The following is a 19,171-nucleotide window of genomic DNA, read 5'->3' on the forward strand; positions in this document are numbered from 1 at the left end:
GCCGCCTTTTTTCTCCGCAACGCGCACCCTGGAGCTTGACTTAGGATCTACTCCGCCAGTGTAGCTACAATTACATTCATTATCTACTCCTGTTCCTCCTTCAAAGATGCGGATCTGGCGTCGGTCATTCGCCACATCTTTTGCGAGGCTCAATTCTAGGCCCGCGACAACGGTCTCCGGCCCTCCGCTTCTCCGGTGCGCGCAAGTCCTCGACAAAAACCGCACAGGCCCCAACAGTCTGGAAGACCAAGAAATCAAATTACAGGGATACATCAATAATGTTCGCAAACACAAGCGCTTTTCCTTTGTAGAATTCGCCGATGGATCAACTGTCGAGGCTCTGCAGGCTATGGTGAGTGCGGCGCAGGCCGCTGGGTATGTTCCCTCTGATCTCTGTTTTCTTATTGAGTCGACAAGTCAATTAATCTCGATTCTATTTTTACAGGCTAACCAAGGGAACAACGCTTGAAATCACAGGAGTGTGGAAGGCATGTCCTCCAGGCAAGTCCCAGACGCATGAGCTGCATGCAACATCAGTACACATTATAGGTGAAACAGATGCCGAGGTAGGCTGACATCCTCTCCAGCAGTACGAAGTCATTAATCCAGGGCAGCTCTGTTGACAAGCTATATGCCAGACCTACCCCATCCAGAAGAAATATCAAAGCGCCGACTTCCTTCGTCAAATCCCTCACCTCCGCATGCGCACTCCCTTCAACTCACTTCTCTCCCGGCTCCGATCCGAAGTCCTATACCAGCTTGGAAATGTATTTCGAAATGCTCCGAATGGAGGATTCGTACAGGTGCAGCCGCCGTTGATCACGTCGTCGGATTGCGAAGGCGCAGGTGAGACGTTCACCGTGTTGCCAAAGGTAGCATTGGGGGGATCAGCACCCCCCGCCGAGGGCGAGCACTTCTTCCGCGCGCCCAAATACCTTACTGTCTCGTCCCAGTTACACCTGGAAGCCTACGCGGCCGAGCTAGGTAATGTCTGGACTTTGTCGCCCAGTTTTCGGGCCGAGAAAAGCGACACGCCGCGCCACCTCAGCGAATTTTACATGTTGGAAGCCGAAGCGAATTACATGCACGATTTAGACTCGTTGACGGATCTCGTCGAATACCTGCTCCGCGACCTCACGCGGCGGCTCTACGACACCCCCGTCGCACAGGAACTCATCTCGTACAAGGGACCTGTGGAGGAAGGCAAGGAGGGCAGCACCAGGCCTGACCTACTCGCACGCTGGCGCGCCCTGTTGGACGGGCCCAAGTGGCGACGCATGACCTACACCGAGGCGATAGAGAAGCTTCAAGCGGCGGTTGCCACGGACGGCGCCTCATTCGAGTACCCGCCCACGTGGACGGGAGGGCTTCAGCTCGAACACGAGAAGTACATTGTAGAAGTGATGAACCACGGTCAGCCGGTCTTCGTAACCGATTACCCGAAGGCCATCAAGCCGTTTTACATGGCACCGTCCAGCGACGGAGACAGCAGCCGCCGTCACGGCGGCGAAACCGTCGCGTGCTTTGACCTCCTCCTACCCGAGGTCAGCGAGGTCGCAGGCGGGTCTCTTCGCGAGCACCGCCTCCCCGAGATCATCCAGAACATGCGTGACCACGGCTTGATCAAGCAGGTTGCTGCCAATGAGGACGGGAAGAGCGACTCCCCAGCGGACGACTCGTCGTCAACCTCCCCAGCCCCAGCCCTCTACCCCCATCTGCTTCCTGGGGAAGACCTGGGCCATCTCCAATGGTACGCCGACCTCCGACGCTGGGGCACGGCGCCGCACGGGGGCTTCGGAATGGGCTTTGACCGGTTCTTGAGCTACTTGGCCGGGGTACCTAGTGTGCGAGACGTGGTAGCGTTCCCTCGCTACTTTGGTCGGGCAGATTGTTAGCCTTTTCCACCTGGGGAAAGAAACTAGCTATTGTATATTCATGTATTTTTATCACCGTGACCTTCCAGGAGCAAAGCGTAATCTCCACACACGCACACATACACCTTTCACCACCGGTAGACACCGACCTACCTATCTTGTTATACCTACCCCAGCACGGGATGGGATGCATGACAAATATAAGCATAAGCAATAAGCACTTGCATGGACTTCAAAATCACCCTAACTACAGTAGCAGGTAAGACTAACCCAAGAGTAGAGTAGATTTGATTCGATATGCTACAACCACCACCACCACCACTTGGCATCCTAAAGCACCCATCCCCCGTTCTTGTTTTCCCTCTGCTCCTCCAACCCCCACCCCCAATCCAGTAATTGGTAAGTACTAGGTAGTAGGTAAGGCAGGCAGGTACCGACCTTTCCAAGCCAGTGCGTAGGTACCTACCTAAAGCAACGCCCCATTCCCATCTAGGCAACACTCGACTGGACTGGACTGGACTCAATCAAAGAAAAGACGCGGCGAACTCGGGCAGGATCCAAACTCCCATATTACTTTTACGAACCCCTTCGTTTAGCCCAGTAGTAATCGGGAAAATCCCCCAGCCCAGCCCAGCCACCCAGAATAAAAGACCCCCCGCCACAATGTCTTAGAAGGATATAGATGTCTGACCTAAGCTAAGCCTCCGAGACCTCCGGTTCAGATACCTTTTTTGGGGGGGGGGGGTGATAAAGCAAATCCTTGGAGCGATTAAGATCCAAGACATTTGGGGGAATGACTGCGTTAGTCAGTTCGTATAGACGGGATTGAACGCTCTCGAAAGCGCATAGGCATGGGCATGGGCATGGGTATGTTTCTTGTTTCTTGTTCCTTTTCTCGTATTCTGGTCGGGGACCGGGGGGTGTGGAATCATGATGGGAAAACTTACCACGCCACTGGAAGAGGAGGAGGAAGTCTATTTGCGTTGCGAATGGTGGTTTGTTTTTGGGGCTACATTTGGGCGGGGGGCGTTTGTTGGGTTTGTTGTTTGGCATTACGTTTGAAGATATTACTACTAGTCGGGATGGGGGTCATCTGTCCTGATGGGACGGTATCTGTGGTGGGTGTCCCATCTGGGTAGCGAGTATCTAGGGGTAATGAAGTCATCTCTACAGAAGCTCGAGATGGAATGAATGCACAGTTTCTGGTCGAACAGGGTTTCTTGCCTGGGGAGTCACGCAGTTTTGGCCTGGGTGACTACTAGTGCTGGTAGATTAGGTATTATCGTAAAGACGGTGCTACGGAGTACGTAGGGTAGTAAGTCTAGAGGGATCAAGCTTATGGCAACAGATTGCGCAGGTAATATGATGTTAGAAAAGCCTTGGCTGATTGACGGTTGATTAATGTGCACTAAATATAACTGTTCTGTATGACAGTGGCTAATTGTAGGACTGTGGGGGCGGGAACAAGGAAGGTGGATATGTGTTGGATAGTGCTTATGTCTGACTCGCTCGCAGGTGAGTCTTCAGGTTGACTTGAATGCGAAGACTTGGACATATACGAGGACGGCAAGTGATTCAAGTCATGTACAGTACAGTACTTCTTGCTTGGTCAATCGATATATTGTAAAAATAAAACGTCGGCAAGTCTAATGCACTTATCAAGGCTAGCTCCCAATCAGTATTAATGCCGGGTAGCAATCATAGTTGATACTCTAGGTACGAGGTTCAATTAGCCTCTTTAGCCACAGTAGTGGGGTTACCAGCCCAATGAAGTGTGCGATTATGTAGTCACATTGCACTGCCTCAAGTATCCAGTCACTCTTCAAGTCGCCCGGGAAACAGTAATGGATCTCGAAGCAACCGCTCCATGTCATCTGTCCGAAGATGCAATGAAATGTCCACACCATGCGCTGTCCAAAGAGTCAGCGTCGGGGGATCTCCCATCTCTGGGATCCGAGCGGGTGGCGCCTCCTTGATCAAGACAAGCCCATCCAGGTTTGAGAGAACACCTTCGGCGTAGCGAACCTTGCCTTCTGCGCCGTATCCCAGCCCGAAATCAACCTCATACAGACCGGCACGTGCCCACGTCGTCACCATCGTATGGCGTCGACCCAGGAACCCTGTCCAGATGCGCTGCGGGGACTTTTCGAACGCTAGCCGGTGTAAATAAGCTCCCAGGCTAGCTGGGTTGTTGATAAGTGTGATGGTCTCGCGGATGCGCTGCGTGATGTGGGGTAAAGAGAGGGTCTCGTGTCTACTGGCAGTGGTAGTTGTCGTGGTCACCTCTTTCCCCGTCATGCTCACATTCACCATCAGTATGGGTGACCCCAGAAAGGCATCACTGAGATGGAACACCGGCCGCAATCCACAGGTAAGATTGCAATACACTGGGCCGTTGTCGTCGTGCATCTGCCGCGCGCGGTTGATACACGCCCAGATGTGAGCCAAGACGGCATCGTGTCGACTGATTCGACCATTGGTGTACCCTCCCGCTTGTTCGTAGATGATGTCTACTTGGCACTGGGTCAGGTGTAGGACGTAGTAGGATACGCGAGCTTCATGGTCCCATTCGGACCAGGGTATGCATTTGCCTGCCGGGACGATCACATCGTGCTGGAATGCTTCAGGGACGTCAGATGGCCGGATAGATCCAGGTTCTGGATTCCACCAGTCATAGCGATGAATTGGTAGGTCCTCAGTCTGCCGGATAATTGTCTCATCCTGCGTGTCTGCATTGATGTCGCCTGCAGCCAGAGCATCTATCTGGTCCGGTCGAAAGACTGGGGTCAAGACAGGAAGAGGACTCTTGCGCAGTATCGCCCGATTGATGCTTGCCCAGTCCTTGACAAAGTGTACCAAAGTTTGTGCATCCGCGAGTGGATGTGCGAATTTCACTGCTAGGACGAACCCTCCGCAAATGAGTTGAGTAAGCTGAATCGCCAGCACGGGTGGAGAGGCGCCGTCTTCTCGGGCCCCAGATTTGCGGAGTGGATTAGCGAGTTGTGTTGAGGGCACAAATTCGCTCAGATGTGTATCACTGCAGTCCCACAAAGGTTGTGCAGCTGTCCGAGAGAGAGGATGGAGTTCATCCAATGTCACGGAAGATTGTGCAGTGACAAATTCGACGCCTGGGTCATCAGAAGTGCCATACTGTACAGACACGCGACCAAATCGTTGAGTGTGAGGTACTGTACAATCGCTGACTGTGGTCACTGCTTTCAGCTGCCCGCAACAGTGGGGATAAGCGTCCAGGGCGATGATAAGGGACTGACGAAGACGGTCCACCAGGTCGGATTGGCGTTCACGTGCTGGAGGTTCAAAGAGCCAGGCCGCGCAAGTCGCAAGGTAGTCCGCGGTGGTGGCGTCCAATAATGACAGTGGCACAATTCGCTCGGAGCTTAGCTTTGCGCTTGGGTAAAGCCTCTCGCACGTCAATCTCGTGGTTTCGTGGCACGCCATTGTGATTGGTTTGAAGTTCTTGGATGCAGGATATTAAAGAATGCATAGCCACCAAACGCATTTTGGTTGACGCGATACACGCACCCATTTTATATTATACAGTGCATTCTTCGTCGACCATTTTCGTTGGCCACGAGAAGCCAAACCGAGATATCTTTGCAGTCATGATGGCTCATAATGATTGCGGTGCGACTTCGAATCCTGTAAAGAACATGACTCATTGATTTGGCCGTTGGATAAGGTGGCGCGAGTAATAAGAAACGCCAAGGTGGAATGGATTGATCGAGACTTTCATTAGCAGTGCCCAGTGACTACCCTACCGTAGGTTAGTGGGCGATGCGAACGCCATAATGGCGGTGGCTGCACTATCTATCCAACAACGCAAAGTCTCCAAGTTCTCCAGGCTGCCGCAGCCTCTCTCCATGTAGTCCATCCAACTGGGAAACAAGTCGAGTTGGGATGAGTCCCGTAGTGAGAAGTTTCGATTGATCACGACATTGTACGACAAAATGGGGCGACCAACGTATTCTGATGGAGAAGCCGCGGAACCCCCAACTCCATCTCAGAGGAGGGGGTGTCTATACTTCGTGGATCGGGGACACGTGAGGAAAGAACACGAAGCGGAAGGATCAGCGGTGAGATACTGCCGTGTGTTCACATGATAATCAAGGATTGGCTGTGCCCGCCTTAGTGACCATCGCCGAATTATTATTACATCGTTATTCGATTATTCAACCTTGACGAAGCAAGAAAGTCCACATTAAGGGGGCCAAGTTGCTCTAACTCTTTGTCGTGGCCCCATGCCTTCTTTGACTTGACTTGACTTGACTTGACTTGACTTACTAATACGAGTACGATACAATTTTAGAATCTCATCCGCTAAATCCGAACAGTACACCCACATGTTCAACTGGTCACATTATCATCACTGCTCTCCTAGCTGATGCCTGAGAGAGAGGGAGCAACATGCTAGCGGATCATTCGGAAGGTCTGGTCTAGGCGTTGTACGCATATCGGTTCCATCCTTTCGTCGAATATTCGATTTCTGGAAGGTGTTTCTGTGAGATCCATCGAAAGAGGGGGGGGGGGGAGAGGGGAACGAAAGGGGACCTAGATTTGATATTGTCTGGTGCTCGGGAGCGGCGGATGCCTTTGATGAAGACACGATATGTAACTTATCCACTGTCCACAGGACCCCTCCCTTCTCATCCCCTTTCATCTAAGTAGCTTTGGATCCGTCCTTCTACTCCCTTCACAGCGTTATCTCCATGGGTCAAGGACTGGAAGAAGATTCAACTACTCAGCAGCACTACCAGACCCGGGAATCAGGTCCGGAGGGGAAAGGGAGAAGAAGGGGGCGCTTCTAACCGACCGGGAAAACTTTGGAACGCCGTAATTAGGATTATTTGGTCCCATCTATTGCTCCTCTGGACTGGAAACAGGAAAAACCTAAGGGAATATACCCACCCCGAACGGATACTTTATTCCCTCCAAGCTGCGGTCTGGGCGGAGCCCTCGCCAGAAACAAACCCAGCCCACTTCTCTTCCCCCCCGAATCAGGCTCGCTGGGCCGCGATCCACCCCCTCGTCTACGGTGGATTTTGCTCGGCAGAAATTCTAGGTCCGACGGGCCTTGTTCTTTTTTTTACTCATATCGGAGTACACTTCGATGATCAGGCGGTTTCAGATGCAAACTCAAGTGGTTCAGCTTCCGCAATGGGTTCTCAACAGGTCATTTACTCGTAAGTACGGAGTAGGTTGAAAGGAGAAACTCGGCGAAGCGCGGGGAGGGCTCGATCTTCGGGTTCGGCACGAGGTTCCATCGCCGTGTATCTTCATTTCAGGGTCTAGGTTTTGTTTGGGCTTCATGAGTAGGCCCGTGATAGAGTCAATCAGGCGTAAGGTATTACTTACTTTAGACAGTTCGATCGCGCATAGCATCGGGTCATCATCATACGGTGTATCTGAAAGTAATCTATCTAGGACAATTGATTGATCCGTAGACCCCACCACTGACTGTACCCTGACAGGCTCAATTCGGATCTGTCATGGATGACCAGCATCGTGTCAAAACAATGAGCTGGAAGATTGGCAGATTGGCAGATTGGCAGATTGGCAGAGACATCTATTACTTCTCACGTATGAAAGAAGGAAAGAGAGAGGGTCACATCAGATTGACCACGCGGGAGAAGGGGGCGAAGGAAGGGAGGGGTTGAGGGGGCCGGGCAGAATGCCAAGTTGCCAACCTTACTGGTGTTAAGCATATTCTCTCGGTCTTTCTCCGGCGTCAGATGGAAACTGGGAACAGAGTTAACGCCCAACAGACTGGGAGAGAGCCAAGGACCGTTCAATTCTATCCCGTCCATAATACGCGACCTAAAGCCTTGGCCTGGAATCACTTCCCAATCTGAAGAGCAACGTTGTTGGCAAATTTGAACAACAGACGGAAGGGAAGGTTACTGATAATTGATACAAGAGGACTCCATAGCATGAATTGTTTGTCTTAAATTATGATCGGACTGGAATGGAAATGATTTTTTGATACCATTTTGGGCGACAACTGCCTAGAACGGAGACCCGTGGATCGCCTCTTCGTATCGGCTGGATTTGCTCGGCAACCTGATGAGGACACCTGTTCGGTTTAGAATGTGTGATTTTGAGGTGATTTTCTTTCCCTCCCAGCTGGTAATTACCAATCTCCAATTTTACCTAATTAAACTCGCTTCTAACTCTGGGCTTGCTATCCCTTCTTTCCTCTTTTTTTTTATCTCTTTGTTCCCACCCGCGATACGGAACTGTCGGCTCGGCACCGCTCTTTCCCAGCTATCCACATCCCAACCTGGAACTCTCTGCTCGCTTAGAGACAAGAGACAATTTGATGGGCGGGGAGGTGGAGGGGGTTGAAGTTTCAGATTAATGGTCGATCCAGTTGCCACTTCGATTTACTGAGAATCAGAATAGGCAGTCTAACGGTTGCCTAAACCCAGATCCCTGTAGCTTCTTTCCCAAACCACATTGTACTCATACTAAGTATGTGTGTGTGTAATGATATCAAGTACGATGTATGGACAAAAGACCATGTGTGACCGCAGTGCAACGCAGATATTCTGTGAAAACCTCAAGAAGGATACTGGACACATTACAACCAGGGTCACTTACCAATTTACTAAGGATTGGCTAAGCCTTGGCCTATCCTACTATCGCTATACTGATATAGCTGGCTGAGTTTATCCATAAGCAGCTAACTAACGGAGGACCAGTCGCAAAACTCGTGTTGGACGACATCAATCTCTACGTAGTAACCAGCGGGGATGGGCTGGCTTGGCTTCTGCGGCGCTTTGACACTTAGGGCGTGAGTTTGACCAAGGATAAGAATCCTCGGTTATGGGACCTTAATATGAGTATCTTGCGCCTACGGAGGAAGTACTGCTTATAGATAGGAGTAAGAACAAACAATCTACTTTCATTGTTACTCAATCTCCCGTTCCCTTCAAGGGGGAAATTACACAGAGACACCTATATTCGTGATTATACCCATTGCAAGTAGTCGGAACGTGGACTAAGCAGGGACAGGGAACAGGAGACAAACAAACAGAGCCCACCACGGATGCGGAGTATGTCACTAACCTAGGCAATAGTCGAGAGACTAGGTCCGCACCGGTGGATGCCCAGAGCGACGGCTTCGGAGTGTTATTGAAGTAAGCTATAAATATGTAATTTCATTTGACAGCAAGCTTGGATTACTATTATTACTCCGTACTTGGTCAGTATTACATGAAGTAGCTTTGCCCGTCTGGCTGGCAAGAAAAAAGTTAGAACCGAAAGCTTTTTGACTTAGTCTTTCTCCCCAGTGCTTGTTTGACTTTTGACTCTCGGAGCGTCACCCCCTCGCTGCTCCGTACCTTAACCTAATCCAAACACACTATACTGGGTATAGAATACAATCTCGACCATTCTTATGCATCCCAAAGAGAAAATCCACTACAAAAGAGGAGGGAAGGTGCGACAGCAGATCGCAGTCTGCAATATCTATCTCGGGTAGTTGATCTGCGAGTACAACGATCAGAAAGTGAAAGGTGGGTGTTGGTTTGACCACTATGACAGGAAGGAAGATCTTTCCACTTGGATCTGCAGTTGCCCTACGTACTCATATACTGAAGAAACATATGCCTGCATGCCCCGAGGTTGTGCTTCCCCGCCACTTTCAATCCCATTGTATTGTACCCCGTACAGTATGGTAAAAGACGGCGACAAGCACTGCAAGCAAGACTAGAATGAAAAGGCAAATGGGCCAAAAACAGAACCTACCGACCAAATCGCCTGCATATCGGACACTCTCCAACGAGGAAAAGAAAACTAGGAGATGGCAGTTCGGCAAAACCTTGGTCGGACTTTTCTTTTCGATTGATTTCCTTTAGAATCTAGCTTAAATCAATTATGCTAGTGGAGATAAGCCCCGTGTAACGTTTCACCAAATGGCGCCCCTTGGGCAATTGGAACATCTTTCGAATCAAGGGTTGCATTGGGGCATGACCATACCAGTTGACATCAGGTATCGCAACCCAGATAGATCTTGATGTGAGAGGATTCCAGGAGTAACCTCTTCTCTGCTCCTCGTGTGACTCGAACATGCAAGGGATCTTTATTTTCCAGGGGAATTCTCCCCAAAGGACTACTGAGGCAGTAGACGGGTCTTTTGTGTCCGATGATTTCATCCATGATGCTTCTGCTGCTTCTCCTGCTATCTATCGCATTTGCTCCTCGCGAAGCTAAGCTTATGGGAAGCGACAGAAACACATTGGCACCCTGTTATCCGGACCGACCGGCCAGACGATAGTGGCTGACCATCTAACTGCGATGGGAATGTGATAGCTGTCGGTCTGACCACCTCAGGATAATTTAGAGTATCTGTGGCCATGATCACAATGCAACGACAAGGATCGATCGTTTCTAATAATTGTTCGGCTTTCGGACTTTGAAGAGAAGGGAGGGTCTCAGTCGACCTGGATTGGCTGTTGATGCTGATCGCAACCGACTGACCCTAATGCCATGGTACCTTACTCTGGCGGCAACAAGGTTCTTGTACAGATTACACTCAGTTAGCTGCATTCTTCGGTAGGAGACTAAAGCTTGATCGCGGCTGTTAGCCTGCCTTATGAGACGAACCATAGGGAGCGCTGTGCTTATTTATCCGGCGGTCCTTCTCGGTCACTCTAGCCTACCTGGGCTGGTTACTGCCCACTCGTTAGCTACTATTGTGTGTACTAGGTAGTAATTCTTAGCATACCCTCTAGCGTCGCCATTGTTACCGCATACAGGTGAGCCTGGTTCTCGGAGAATCGAGCTGCGGTCTCATATCATTCACTCATATGACCGGCTATGCTTCACATCTTTTAGTATCAAGGAATCAGGGAACACTTGGTACATCCTACTGAAAACCATCTAGTGTATATCGGAGCGGCGGTGGATCGATCTGGTAGTACTTTGCATCACCTTACATGGTCCGGATTTTTCTGGTCGCAACACAGAGAGATAGAGCATCGACGCTGCGGGTGATGTGTAAGTGCTATCCACATCCATCTTGTCCGCCGCCATACCCGCCAGTGTCGTAGGGAGAACGTCCAGACTGCAATCGAGTCAGTCAGCAGAGTGACACTAGAAGTTTGTGCATACGGGCCCAAAAGTGCATTACATCGGTTTAGTCCTACAAACTATTGCATTGCAGGGTACATACAGTACATCGGACTGTAACACTAACCACAGCTTGCGGGGACCGAGGGTGATTGGTGGTTTGATTACTAGGTTCCTTTGAGAATAACCTGTTTGTAAGTACCTACTAAGGATTTGTTCCTCTTTTCAGATTGTGTTCGCAGTCTCTCGCAATAATCATATATCGTGTGTCCGGTCCGAGCTGAGACATTACATTTGTAGAGACTACTAGTAATACGAAAAGGATGCTTACTATCTCAGAGTCTCGGAATATCAAGCAAGAAAAGATTAAGCACTTGATCGGGTGACACCATTCCAACTCTTTTGGAACGGGGAGTAATCATAATGGTTTAATCTAAGTTAATCTATTCTGGATCTTCTTTTGGGGCCCTTTTGTCTTCCTTTGCTTTTTTCTTTATGCTGCTACGGAGTGTACGGGAGTAGATTTCGCCATTGTAGATTAGTAACTCAGGGAATTTTGCCGCTCCCCTATTATTCACGAACTGGACCTTTGGGGGTGGATTGGGGCAAGAAGGGAAAAGGAAGGCATCTCCGGTCGTGATTTGGTCCTGCCCGTTTTGCCATGTGAGACATCAGCTGCACAGGGCCAGCCCTGTAAATACTAGTCCGCAGTTTAGTATCAGATTCAGGACACTCCTGATTTTACCCCCCTCCTCCAAAGAGCCCACCCTATCGCTTGGCCCGTATGCCTTGCGAAATCCTGTAGTGGGCCTGGCCAAGAGGAGCCAAGGAAACCGGGCCAGGATGCGACCGACTTTGTTGGCGATACGCTTATCCTGAGTACGACAGTACTAACTTAGACTGTGCTCCGGTTCGGCTGCACTACTCCAAGTAGCCTAAGTGAAAGAGGCATACTTGGCTTCTCAGCATAGTACCCTAAAGGATGGGGCTGTGTGAAGGTCATACATCTGAGGGGTGTTTTTTTTTTCGTTCTTGCAAATAAGAAACAACGGACTGACTCCAAGAAAAAGGAATTTCTCCCTGACATAAAATCGTAAGTAAACTTGTCATTTGGGAAATGTTCAGGCTCAATATAATCCCGGTTAATGAGATACACGATGAATTTGGCAGCCTAGGGGTTAAGAACGGGGGGGGGTTGATTGTCTATGCGTTCGGCGCGCACTGACGACGTCAAAATGGGCCTATTCATTCTTGTAACTGTACTATTGGTTCCCAATAGATTTCTTGTCTCATCACCTGCGACATGACTGATTTCCTATTTCTGATAGGCTGAGGCAACTCACTGAACAAACCACCTTTTCCTCCCCGAAAATGAAGATTGGTAGACCTGATCGAGATGGCTGTGCAAGTTCCTTAAACAGCACGGTGAACACTAATCATGTACTGTACCAGGTAAGCCTAGTTTAGACCCAGTCGGGAAATTGGTTGGGGAGAAAAAGAACAAAGGAAAAACAAAATTAAAATTGCACCAAAGAGAAAAAAAAAGGGAAGTTGGATTGTCATATGTAAGCGAATCAATCCTTTTTGGAACTAAAACTAAAGAAAAAGAGTAAGCCCAAGCGATTGCGGACGGCCAAAGCTCGACCTTGCGCCCGCAACTTTATCACCGAAGTGGCCATGTCTACTGGACAATAAGTTCCGGGGGAGGGTTCCAACAGCCAAAAAGAGCCTAACTGGCGCGTCTCAGGGCTGGTGGAATTTCTCGAGGCGAAAATTACATAGTAGGAAAAGAAGAAAGAAGAAAGAAACAGAGGCACGGAGACCGTACTCATGTACGAGTAAGAAAAGGTCGGGGAGTAAAAGTCGCGCCCGCAACGCAAAAGTTTACTCACTCCTCTCCCCACTGATAGGACAGCGGAAGAGGTCGCCTACAGTTTGATAAGTCGCCCAGCAAAAGAGTAGGTAGATCAGGTATTACGTGGCCGATCGCTGTGCATATGACTGATCCTAGAGTAGTTTAAACTGTCGTTTACGTGAGAGTTAAACTTTGCCATCCGAAGTCTAATAGTACCTGCTTACTATCTGACCATGGTCAGCTATCATTGAGATCCACTATCTTACTGATCAGACAGTTGTGTCAGGCGAACCACCGTTCTGGATAAGATTTGTCAAGCTTTTCATGGGTTTGGGGTTTTCTGCTCATGCCTGGTAAATTCTGGTTGCCAACCGGCGGATAAATCTGCAGCAGAGGGAAAGAACTGTACAGTAACCTTGCGCTGAGTTGGGTGGAGTGTGAGTTACCGGACCTGTCAGTCTAGCCGAACCACCGACCCCTGCTTGCTACGGAGACTAGGATGGGGATGGTTTCAGGGAGAGAGAGCCTCGAACAAGTTGGGGGCAAAAACCGGCGACGCGATGGAGCTTGGAGTCAGCCCGGGAGCTCCGTGATGGCGGGTTTGCTAAATCGGATCATCGCAAATCGCTTACTTGTCAGTGTATTCACGCTGTTGTCGTGCGCAAAAACCCCCGCTCAGGCTATTTGATCACTCCGATGCGGAAATCTTCTGCTTCCCTGCTATTGAAGGGCTCGTTTAATCGAGGCAGGCCGTGAATAATGATTGATTCAGATCTGGAGATCAGATGGCCAGCAATACGAGTTCAAACCGCCACAGTGGCTGTCGCTTGGGTTGCCGATAGCCGGTAATCCGAGGGAAATGAACGATCATTTTCTCTGCTCTGAGTCAAGACGGTCAGACATGGATCATATACACCGGCTAGCCCGGCGGGCTAACCCCAAGGGAAAAATGTCGTCAGCTTTGACCAGAAATGGTCACTTTTCTTTCGGGCGGAACCGCTGCGTAACCCGGGGATGATCTAACCCTAAATCATTGGGAATGCACTCTATGTAAGCCCGTTTTGCTTGAGGATTGAAGGAATGAGCTAGTTGTCAATAATAATATTATGCTCTTTTGCCTTCATGAGATGAGTATGAGTAGGGTGAGTATTGATTCGTCACAAATTCACAATACCGATGATCCATGCCGGCCTTCCTTCTAGGCCGCGGGTAAAAGATTCGATGAACAGTGGAGAGCTGAAGCCAGCTACTCAGCTATATCACAATGCATGCAATCATTGCAATGAAAACCCGAACCAGGAAAAGTAAGATCCGGACGACACGGATACATAATTCAGAGTTATACGGCGGTACAAATAAGTTCATAACACGACTCAAGACTTCGACAGGAACTGAAAAGTCGGCCATGGAACAAAGTGGATTCCCAGCCACAGTGGAGGTCATGAAGGGGAGAGGAAGAGGGGGGATGGAGGGGGGATGGAAAAGGAAAAGGGAAAGTGGGAACCTGGTAGGCAAGACCTTGTCCGTCCCGAGGTCTGCTTTTGATTTTTCTCTAAGCGAGCTTAAGGTTCCTCGTGTTGGATTAAGCTTAAGCTTCAGAAAGTGGCGCACTAATCAATTTCCGGTTGGTTTCAAGCGATCAGAGCGCCACTGGTATCTTACTAGTGTATTACAATATTCTGCCCATGTTTTCTGGGTTTTTTTGCTCAGATTACTTAGAATATTCTCAATTTCTCTGAATCATGAGTTCTGACGGCCAAGACAACTCTGTCCCCCCCTCCCCGAGAGGGTAGCCGAGATTTGGTTCCGCTGTCTCTCATCTAGGTAACTTATTATTATGTAGCTACCATAGCATTAAGGATGGTAGGGCAGCAGACCCATGAGCAAGGAGAATAGTGCCAGGTGCTATGGTATCATCATCCTTGGATGCTAATCGATATCAACCTGCTAAGGAATGGACATCCGGTATGTGGGAATCCTACAGCCCTGTAGGCAGGAGTTTGTACTACCCATCACATATGCAACCGGTTACTCTGGGTGTCGGTCGTGGTATACAGTACATGCAGTCCAAATGCTGACGACGACGACGATGATGATGATGATGTTAAAACTACCTTGTAGGAGTAACCTACCTCTTGCAAGTAGATTGCCTGTCTGGGTTTAGACTCCACCCGTGAATGAGCCCCCTCTTCTTAGGTTCACTGCTTGACTGCTGGTTATAGGATTACCTGTAGTGTGTGAAAGTATAACTGTGCACACTTATACTTACATTCCCGAGAGAGTTTTGGTACGACTCAGGAGAGGTTAAATTACCTGGAGCTTAGCTGACCCGACAGTCATGCTCCTAGGCATAGCGCAATGATAAATTGAAGCGAACGAACTCACCCACCAGCCTCGCTCTCCAGTACCATGGATGAACATTAGGCGAAAAAGAAAAGGTTAAAAACAAGGTTCGCTTTGTTTGTGATAAATCCAGCAACGAAATAATATCAGATGAAATCATTTGCTGCGGCCTCCTCTTAATCTGTACCCACTTTTCTTGGTCGTTGAATCTGGCTGGCTGATCTTTCGCATGGCGCCTAGAAAGAAGAGGTCCAAGCCATCATCCTCTGACCCTGGCTGGGGCTGAAATCACGAATGGATAAGTAGTTACACTAGTTCATAATCCCGAGAGACCATGAGGCAAAAATAGAGAGGCGGATGTAGTCAAAGAAGCAGCGAGGAAGATACTCATAAATCAGGAGGGCTGCTGCTGCTAACTATTCAAAACAATAACTATTTATGCAACACCGATTCAACTTCACTTATACATAATCCAGTCCATGTACTAGATTACTAATGTGTATTCAGCTGTAGCCGATGCTCATGCGAACACGCAATTAAATCCGACCCAGATTTTTGAGTAACATTATTTCCATCTCATTCAATAAACCAAAACACAACTGCTTAACCCTGTGGGGTTCAAAGTTAGGTTGGTTCCCCACCCTATCTTTGATGCTAATTCTTCACTTGAATATTTTTATTTTATTTTCTATTTCTTTTCCCCCCTCGGATTTTATTTATTTTATTTTATTTTAGTTGGACTTGATTACCATTCGGATTATAATAATCATTTTTCCAGTATTTCTCTGCCTATTCTTTTCTTCTCTCCTACCACCATCTACCCTTCCTACAACTCTCTCATCATCTCCGATTCTACCTGTGACTGCAGCAGCAACGCTCAAACCCGCAATTATTCCCACTGTAAGTAATTGAACTGGTGAACCCGTTCGTTGCATTATGTAGCCTCCTTGTCTCAGCATCCTTTGTATATCTTTACGCTTGAGTCGGTCCGCTTGACTGCATTCCTTCTTTATTCTCCTATCAGTTGTGCCCATCCCTACTCCCTACTTTCTCTTCCCTTCCTTGCTGCCTTGGTTCCATCTACATTCCATCCCCCTCTACACTATCCCCTCGACCCCCTCATTCCCATTCTAATATACATAGATAGCAAATTAACCTCGTTTCTTCTTACCATTAGATCCTCGTTCACTTTCTGTGGATGCTGTGGCAAGATCAAAGCCGATACCGCCCGGGCTGCATCAGTTTCCTAATCGGGAAATATCCACTACCGTGATTGATTCTCTAACACACACAAAGAAGCACGGCGCAGAAACCAACTCCCCTCTGTCGTCAGAGGGACCAGCATTGAGTAGCCTCGGCTTCTACTCGACTTTCAATATTCTGTACCCTACGAATCACCCAGCCCTGGCGCTCAAACCAACCGTCATCACGGGGACCTACACAGATCACCGAAGGTGGATGGAGACGTATCACGGCCACGTCCGCACCCCAGCGGACGCCATCATCCTCTTCGAAGCTTGTCGCATTGGCCTTCTCCCCCGAGTACAACGACGACTGTCGGAAAAAGAACGTCAGTTAATCCGCTCGGGTTCAGTTTTTGTCTGGGATGAAAGGGAGGCGGGTATGCGAAGATGGACCGATGGCAAATCCTGGAGTGCGAGCCGGGTCTCTGGCAGTTTCCTAACTTATCGCGAAATGGAGGGCAAGCGAGGAGGAACTGGTGTGGCACAAACGACAATGTCAAGAGGGGGAAAGACCCCAGATAGTGCGCGAGGCAGCGACGACGATCGGGGGGACGGCGTGGACGAAGGACCTGATGGCTATCGATATAAACCCGATGGATTGATGAAACAGTCGTTCAGCATCACCACCTCGACCGGACAGCATCTCCATCTCATCAGCTATTACTCAAGATCGCACCCGTCTGCTGCCAATCTCCAGCAACCTTCAACAGATCCGGCCTTGCGACATGTTCGACCCCAGAAGGGACTCTACCCAGAATCTACGGTCAACGATCAGCAGAATCTTCCTGTCGTGACTCGTGGCCCCATGGCCGGTGCAGCCTACGTACCTCCTCATCCGATGGGGCCGTATGCTCGCGCCGCTGCTACGCATGCTCCCCCATACACGACGTCGTACACATGGCCACCAACTCCCCTGGCCACGCCGCCTGTTCCGGTTCATCACTATCCCTCATATCTACCTCCAGTTCCGGCCGGTAGTCATGTCGCATATTCTCATCATCATCATCATCATCATCCTGCGTCCTTACCACCAGGTACTCCTCTACCGCCACCTCCGCAGCCCCCCGGTTTGCAAACGCCCCACGAGCGACCAATTCATGCGGTTGAGGTTGCGATGCCTCCGGCCTTGCCCCCATCGTCTGTACAGATGCTTGCAAGTCGGTCGCCACGCACACCAGTTGAAGCGCACGAGATGCTGCATCGAAGCCCGTCAGAGCTCGCACACCACGCGGATATTCGACGTGCGTCTCCACGCACGCAACCACATCCTCTATCACACAGCAACGGCCTTGGCCCGGCTGTGCGGAGCCCCCGGCTTTTGAACCAGCCTCCATCCAACGCCATTCATATCCCTCCCCCGAGTGCGGTGGTCTCCAAGCCTCTCGAGCCTAATAGCTCCGGCATTGCTGTACCCAGCATTGGTTCCCTAATGAACGGCGCACCGTCTGGCGGATTACCCTCAATAACCGCTCCTCCAGTTCCGGCAACAGGGCGAGCGGAGGGGCCCAAGGACATCCCTAGCGAAAAGATCGGATTCGGTGGGGAAGATATGCGGGCTCTCAGACAACTTGATCGAGTTTTCACAGCTTAAGCAGCCAATGGTTGAGATATGTCTCTCACTATCATTCATCATCTTCGCAAGCTGTTGTCACTTCGTTGTGTTGTCGCTAGCATCAATCTTCTCGCGTCTGCCTTATATCCCTTGTTTCTTGTACATGATTTAGCATTTTGCACCCGGTTGAGCTATTCAGATTGAAATGGTCATGCCCCCCAGCCCTACGACATTGTTTCTATTCTCCATTCGGTCTGGTTTATGGTGTTGTTTTTGGTCTTATTTGCACAGAATCGGCGTTGTACAAAGAGGTGCATTACTATACAGCATGGGTGGGATTTTTTATATGTCACGGGTGACTTCTTTTCAATCCTGCGTTGAGGTCGAGAATTGCAATGGGATCGGTCAGTCCGGTGACTAGTCACGATGATAACGTTGAATTTATAAGAAACATCTTAAATTCATCTTTGCAAACTCCTGCACCTGACACCCACGGTTCCTGGAGTCATTGTAGTCATTGTAGCACTGCCGCCATTGTTGTCTATGTGGTCAACCCCACTTGTGAATAATTGGCACAAACCTGCTGTCTCACCTGGCTCAGCAGACAACTATAGTATAGCCTAGGCTCATCTGCACGCCGACTGGGTCCATGCACAACCAGCTCCCAGGTTTGCGCCTGGCCTCATTCAAAACCATAAGCTAATCAAAAGATATATTGCAATATCGAGTGACCTCAATCTTTTCGGCGGTAACTCCGGGCCTTTTCATTCACGTTGAAACAGGTGCCAACTTACGCCCACTTTCGCCCGATTTCTGCTTCTCAGAATGTAGGTATGTAACAGGATTGAGAATATATGTTTTGAGATGACCCTGATCAATTTGCCCCGGTGGAGCCAGACCAGATAGGAAGGATACTTGGCTGACCTGAGGATGTACATACCTAGTAGTCCTTGAGGTGGATGGCGGGCACATAACTGGATCCCCAATCCAGTCCTCCTCATTTTACGAGCGGTGAAACAAATCTGCCTAGTCTAGTTCTTCCATTCTTTGATCATTCTACGACAATTCGTCTACTAAGTTACCCAGCTGAAATCTGCAACACCACGTCCCCCCGCTTGCTTGCATTCAGACTAGTCGTCCCTGAAGATCGCTGAAACGCCCGCCCAGCGCTGACCCACTCGAGCCAATGGCCGCGGAAGGGTTTATTTACAGA

At 49.5% G+C, this 19,171-nt stretch overlaps 5 protein-coding genes across 5 annotated transcripts; 3 read left to right on the forward strand and 2 right to left on the reverse strand.

The window, feature by feature from the left end:
- Positions 1–27: 27 nt before the first annotated feature.
- Positions 28–2,004, forward strand: BO72DRAFT_401664 (asparagine--tRNA ligase SLM5). The gene is made up of 3 exons (XM_040942187.1): positions 28–375; positions 446–566; positions 639–2,004. Exons 1-3 carry the CDS (start codon positions 107–109, stop codon positions 1,893–1,895), a joined length of 1,647 nt encoding a protein of 548 aa, XP_040802757.1. The 5' UTR covers positions 28–106; the 3' UTR covers positions 1,896–2,004.
- Positions 2,005–3,252: 1,248 nt separating this feature from the next.
- BO72DRAFT_70365 (transferase family protein) lies at positions 3,253–5,795 on the reverse strand. The gene has a single exon (XM_040950628.1). It carries the CDS (start codon positions 5,331–5,333, stop codon positions 3,690–3,692), a length of 1,644 nt encoding a protein of 547 aa, XP_040802758.1. The 5' UTR covers positions 5,334–5,795; the 3' UTR covers positions 3,253–3,689.
- Positions 5,796–12,493: 6,698 nt separating this feature from the next.
- BO72DRAFT_70389 (uncharacterized protein) lies at positions 12,494–12,882 on the reverse strand. Its single transcript, XM_040950629.1, has one exon. It carries the CDS (start codon positions 12,794–12,796, stop codon positions 12,539–12,541), a length of 258 nt encoding a protein of 85 aa, XP_040802759.1. The 5' UTR covers positions 12,797–12,882; the 3' UTR covers positions 12,494–12,538.
- A 1,863-nt stretch (positions 12,883–14,745) lies between these two features.
- On the forward strand, positions 14,746–18,421 carry BO72DRAFT_526725 (camp independent regulatory protein; the record flags this gene model as incomplete). Its single annotated transcript, XM_040950056.1, has 2 exons — positions 14,746–14,784; positions 16,459–18,421. 2 exons carry the CDS (start codon positions 14,746–14,748, stop codon positions 17,995–17,997), a joined length of 1,578 nt encoding a protein of 525 aa, XP_040802760.1. The 3' UTR covers positions 17,998–18,421.
- BO72DRAFT_70399 (uncharacterized protein) lies at positions 18,081–18,432 on the forward strand. Its single transcript, XM_040950630.1, has one exon. The coding sequence runs from the start codon at positions 18,164–18,166 to the stop codon at positions 18,377–18,379; it is 216 nt and encodes a 71-aa protein (XP_040802761.1). The 5' UTR covers positions 18,081–18,163; the 3' UTR covers positions 18,380–18,432.
- The last annotated feature ends 739 nt before the right edge of the window (positions 18,433–19,171 follow it).

This window comes from Aspergillus fijiensis (assembly GCF_003184825.1).
Source record: "Aspergillus fijiensis CBS 313.89 unplaced genomic scaffold BO72scaffold_16, whole genome shotgun sequence".
Lineage (NCBI taxonomy): Eukaryota > Fungi > Ascomycota > Eurotiomycetes > Eurotiales > Aspergillaceae > Aspergillus > Aspergillus fijiensis.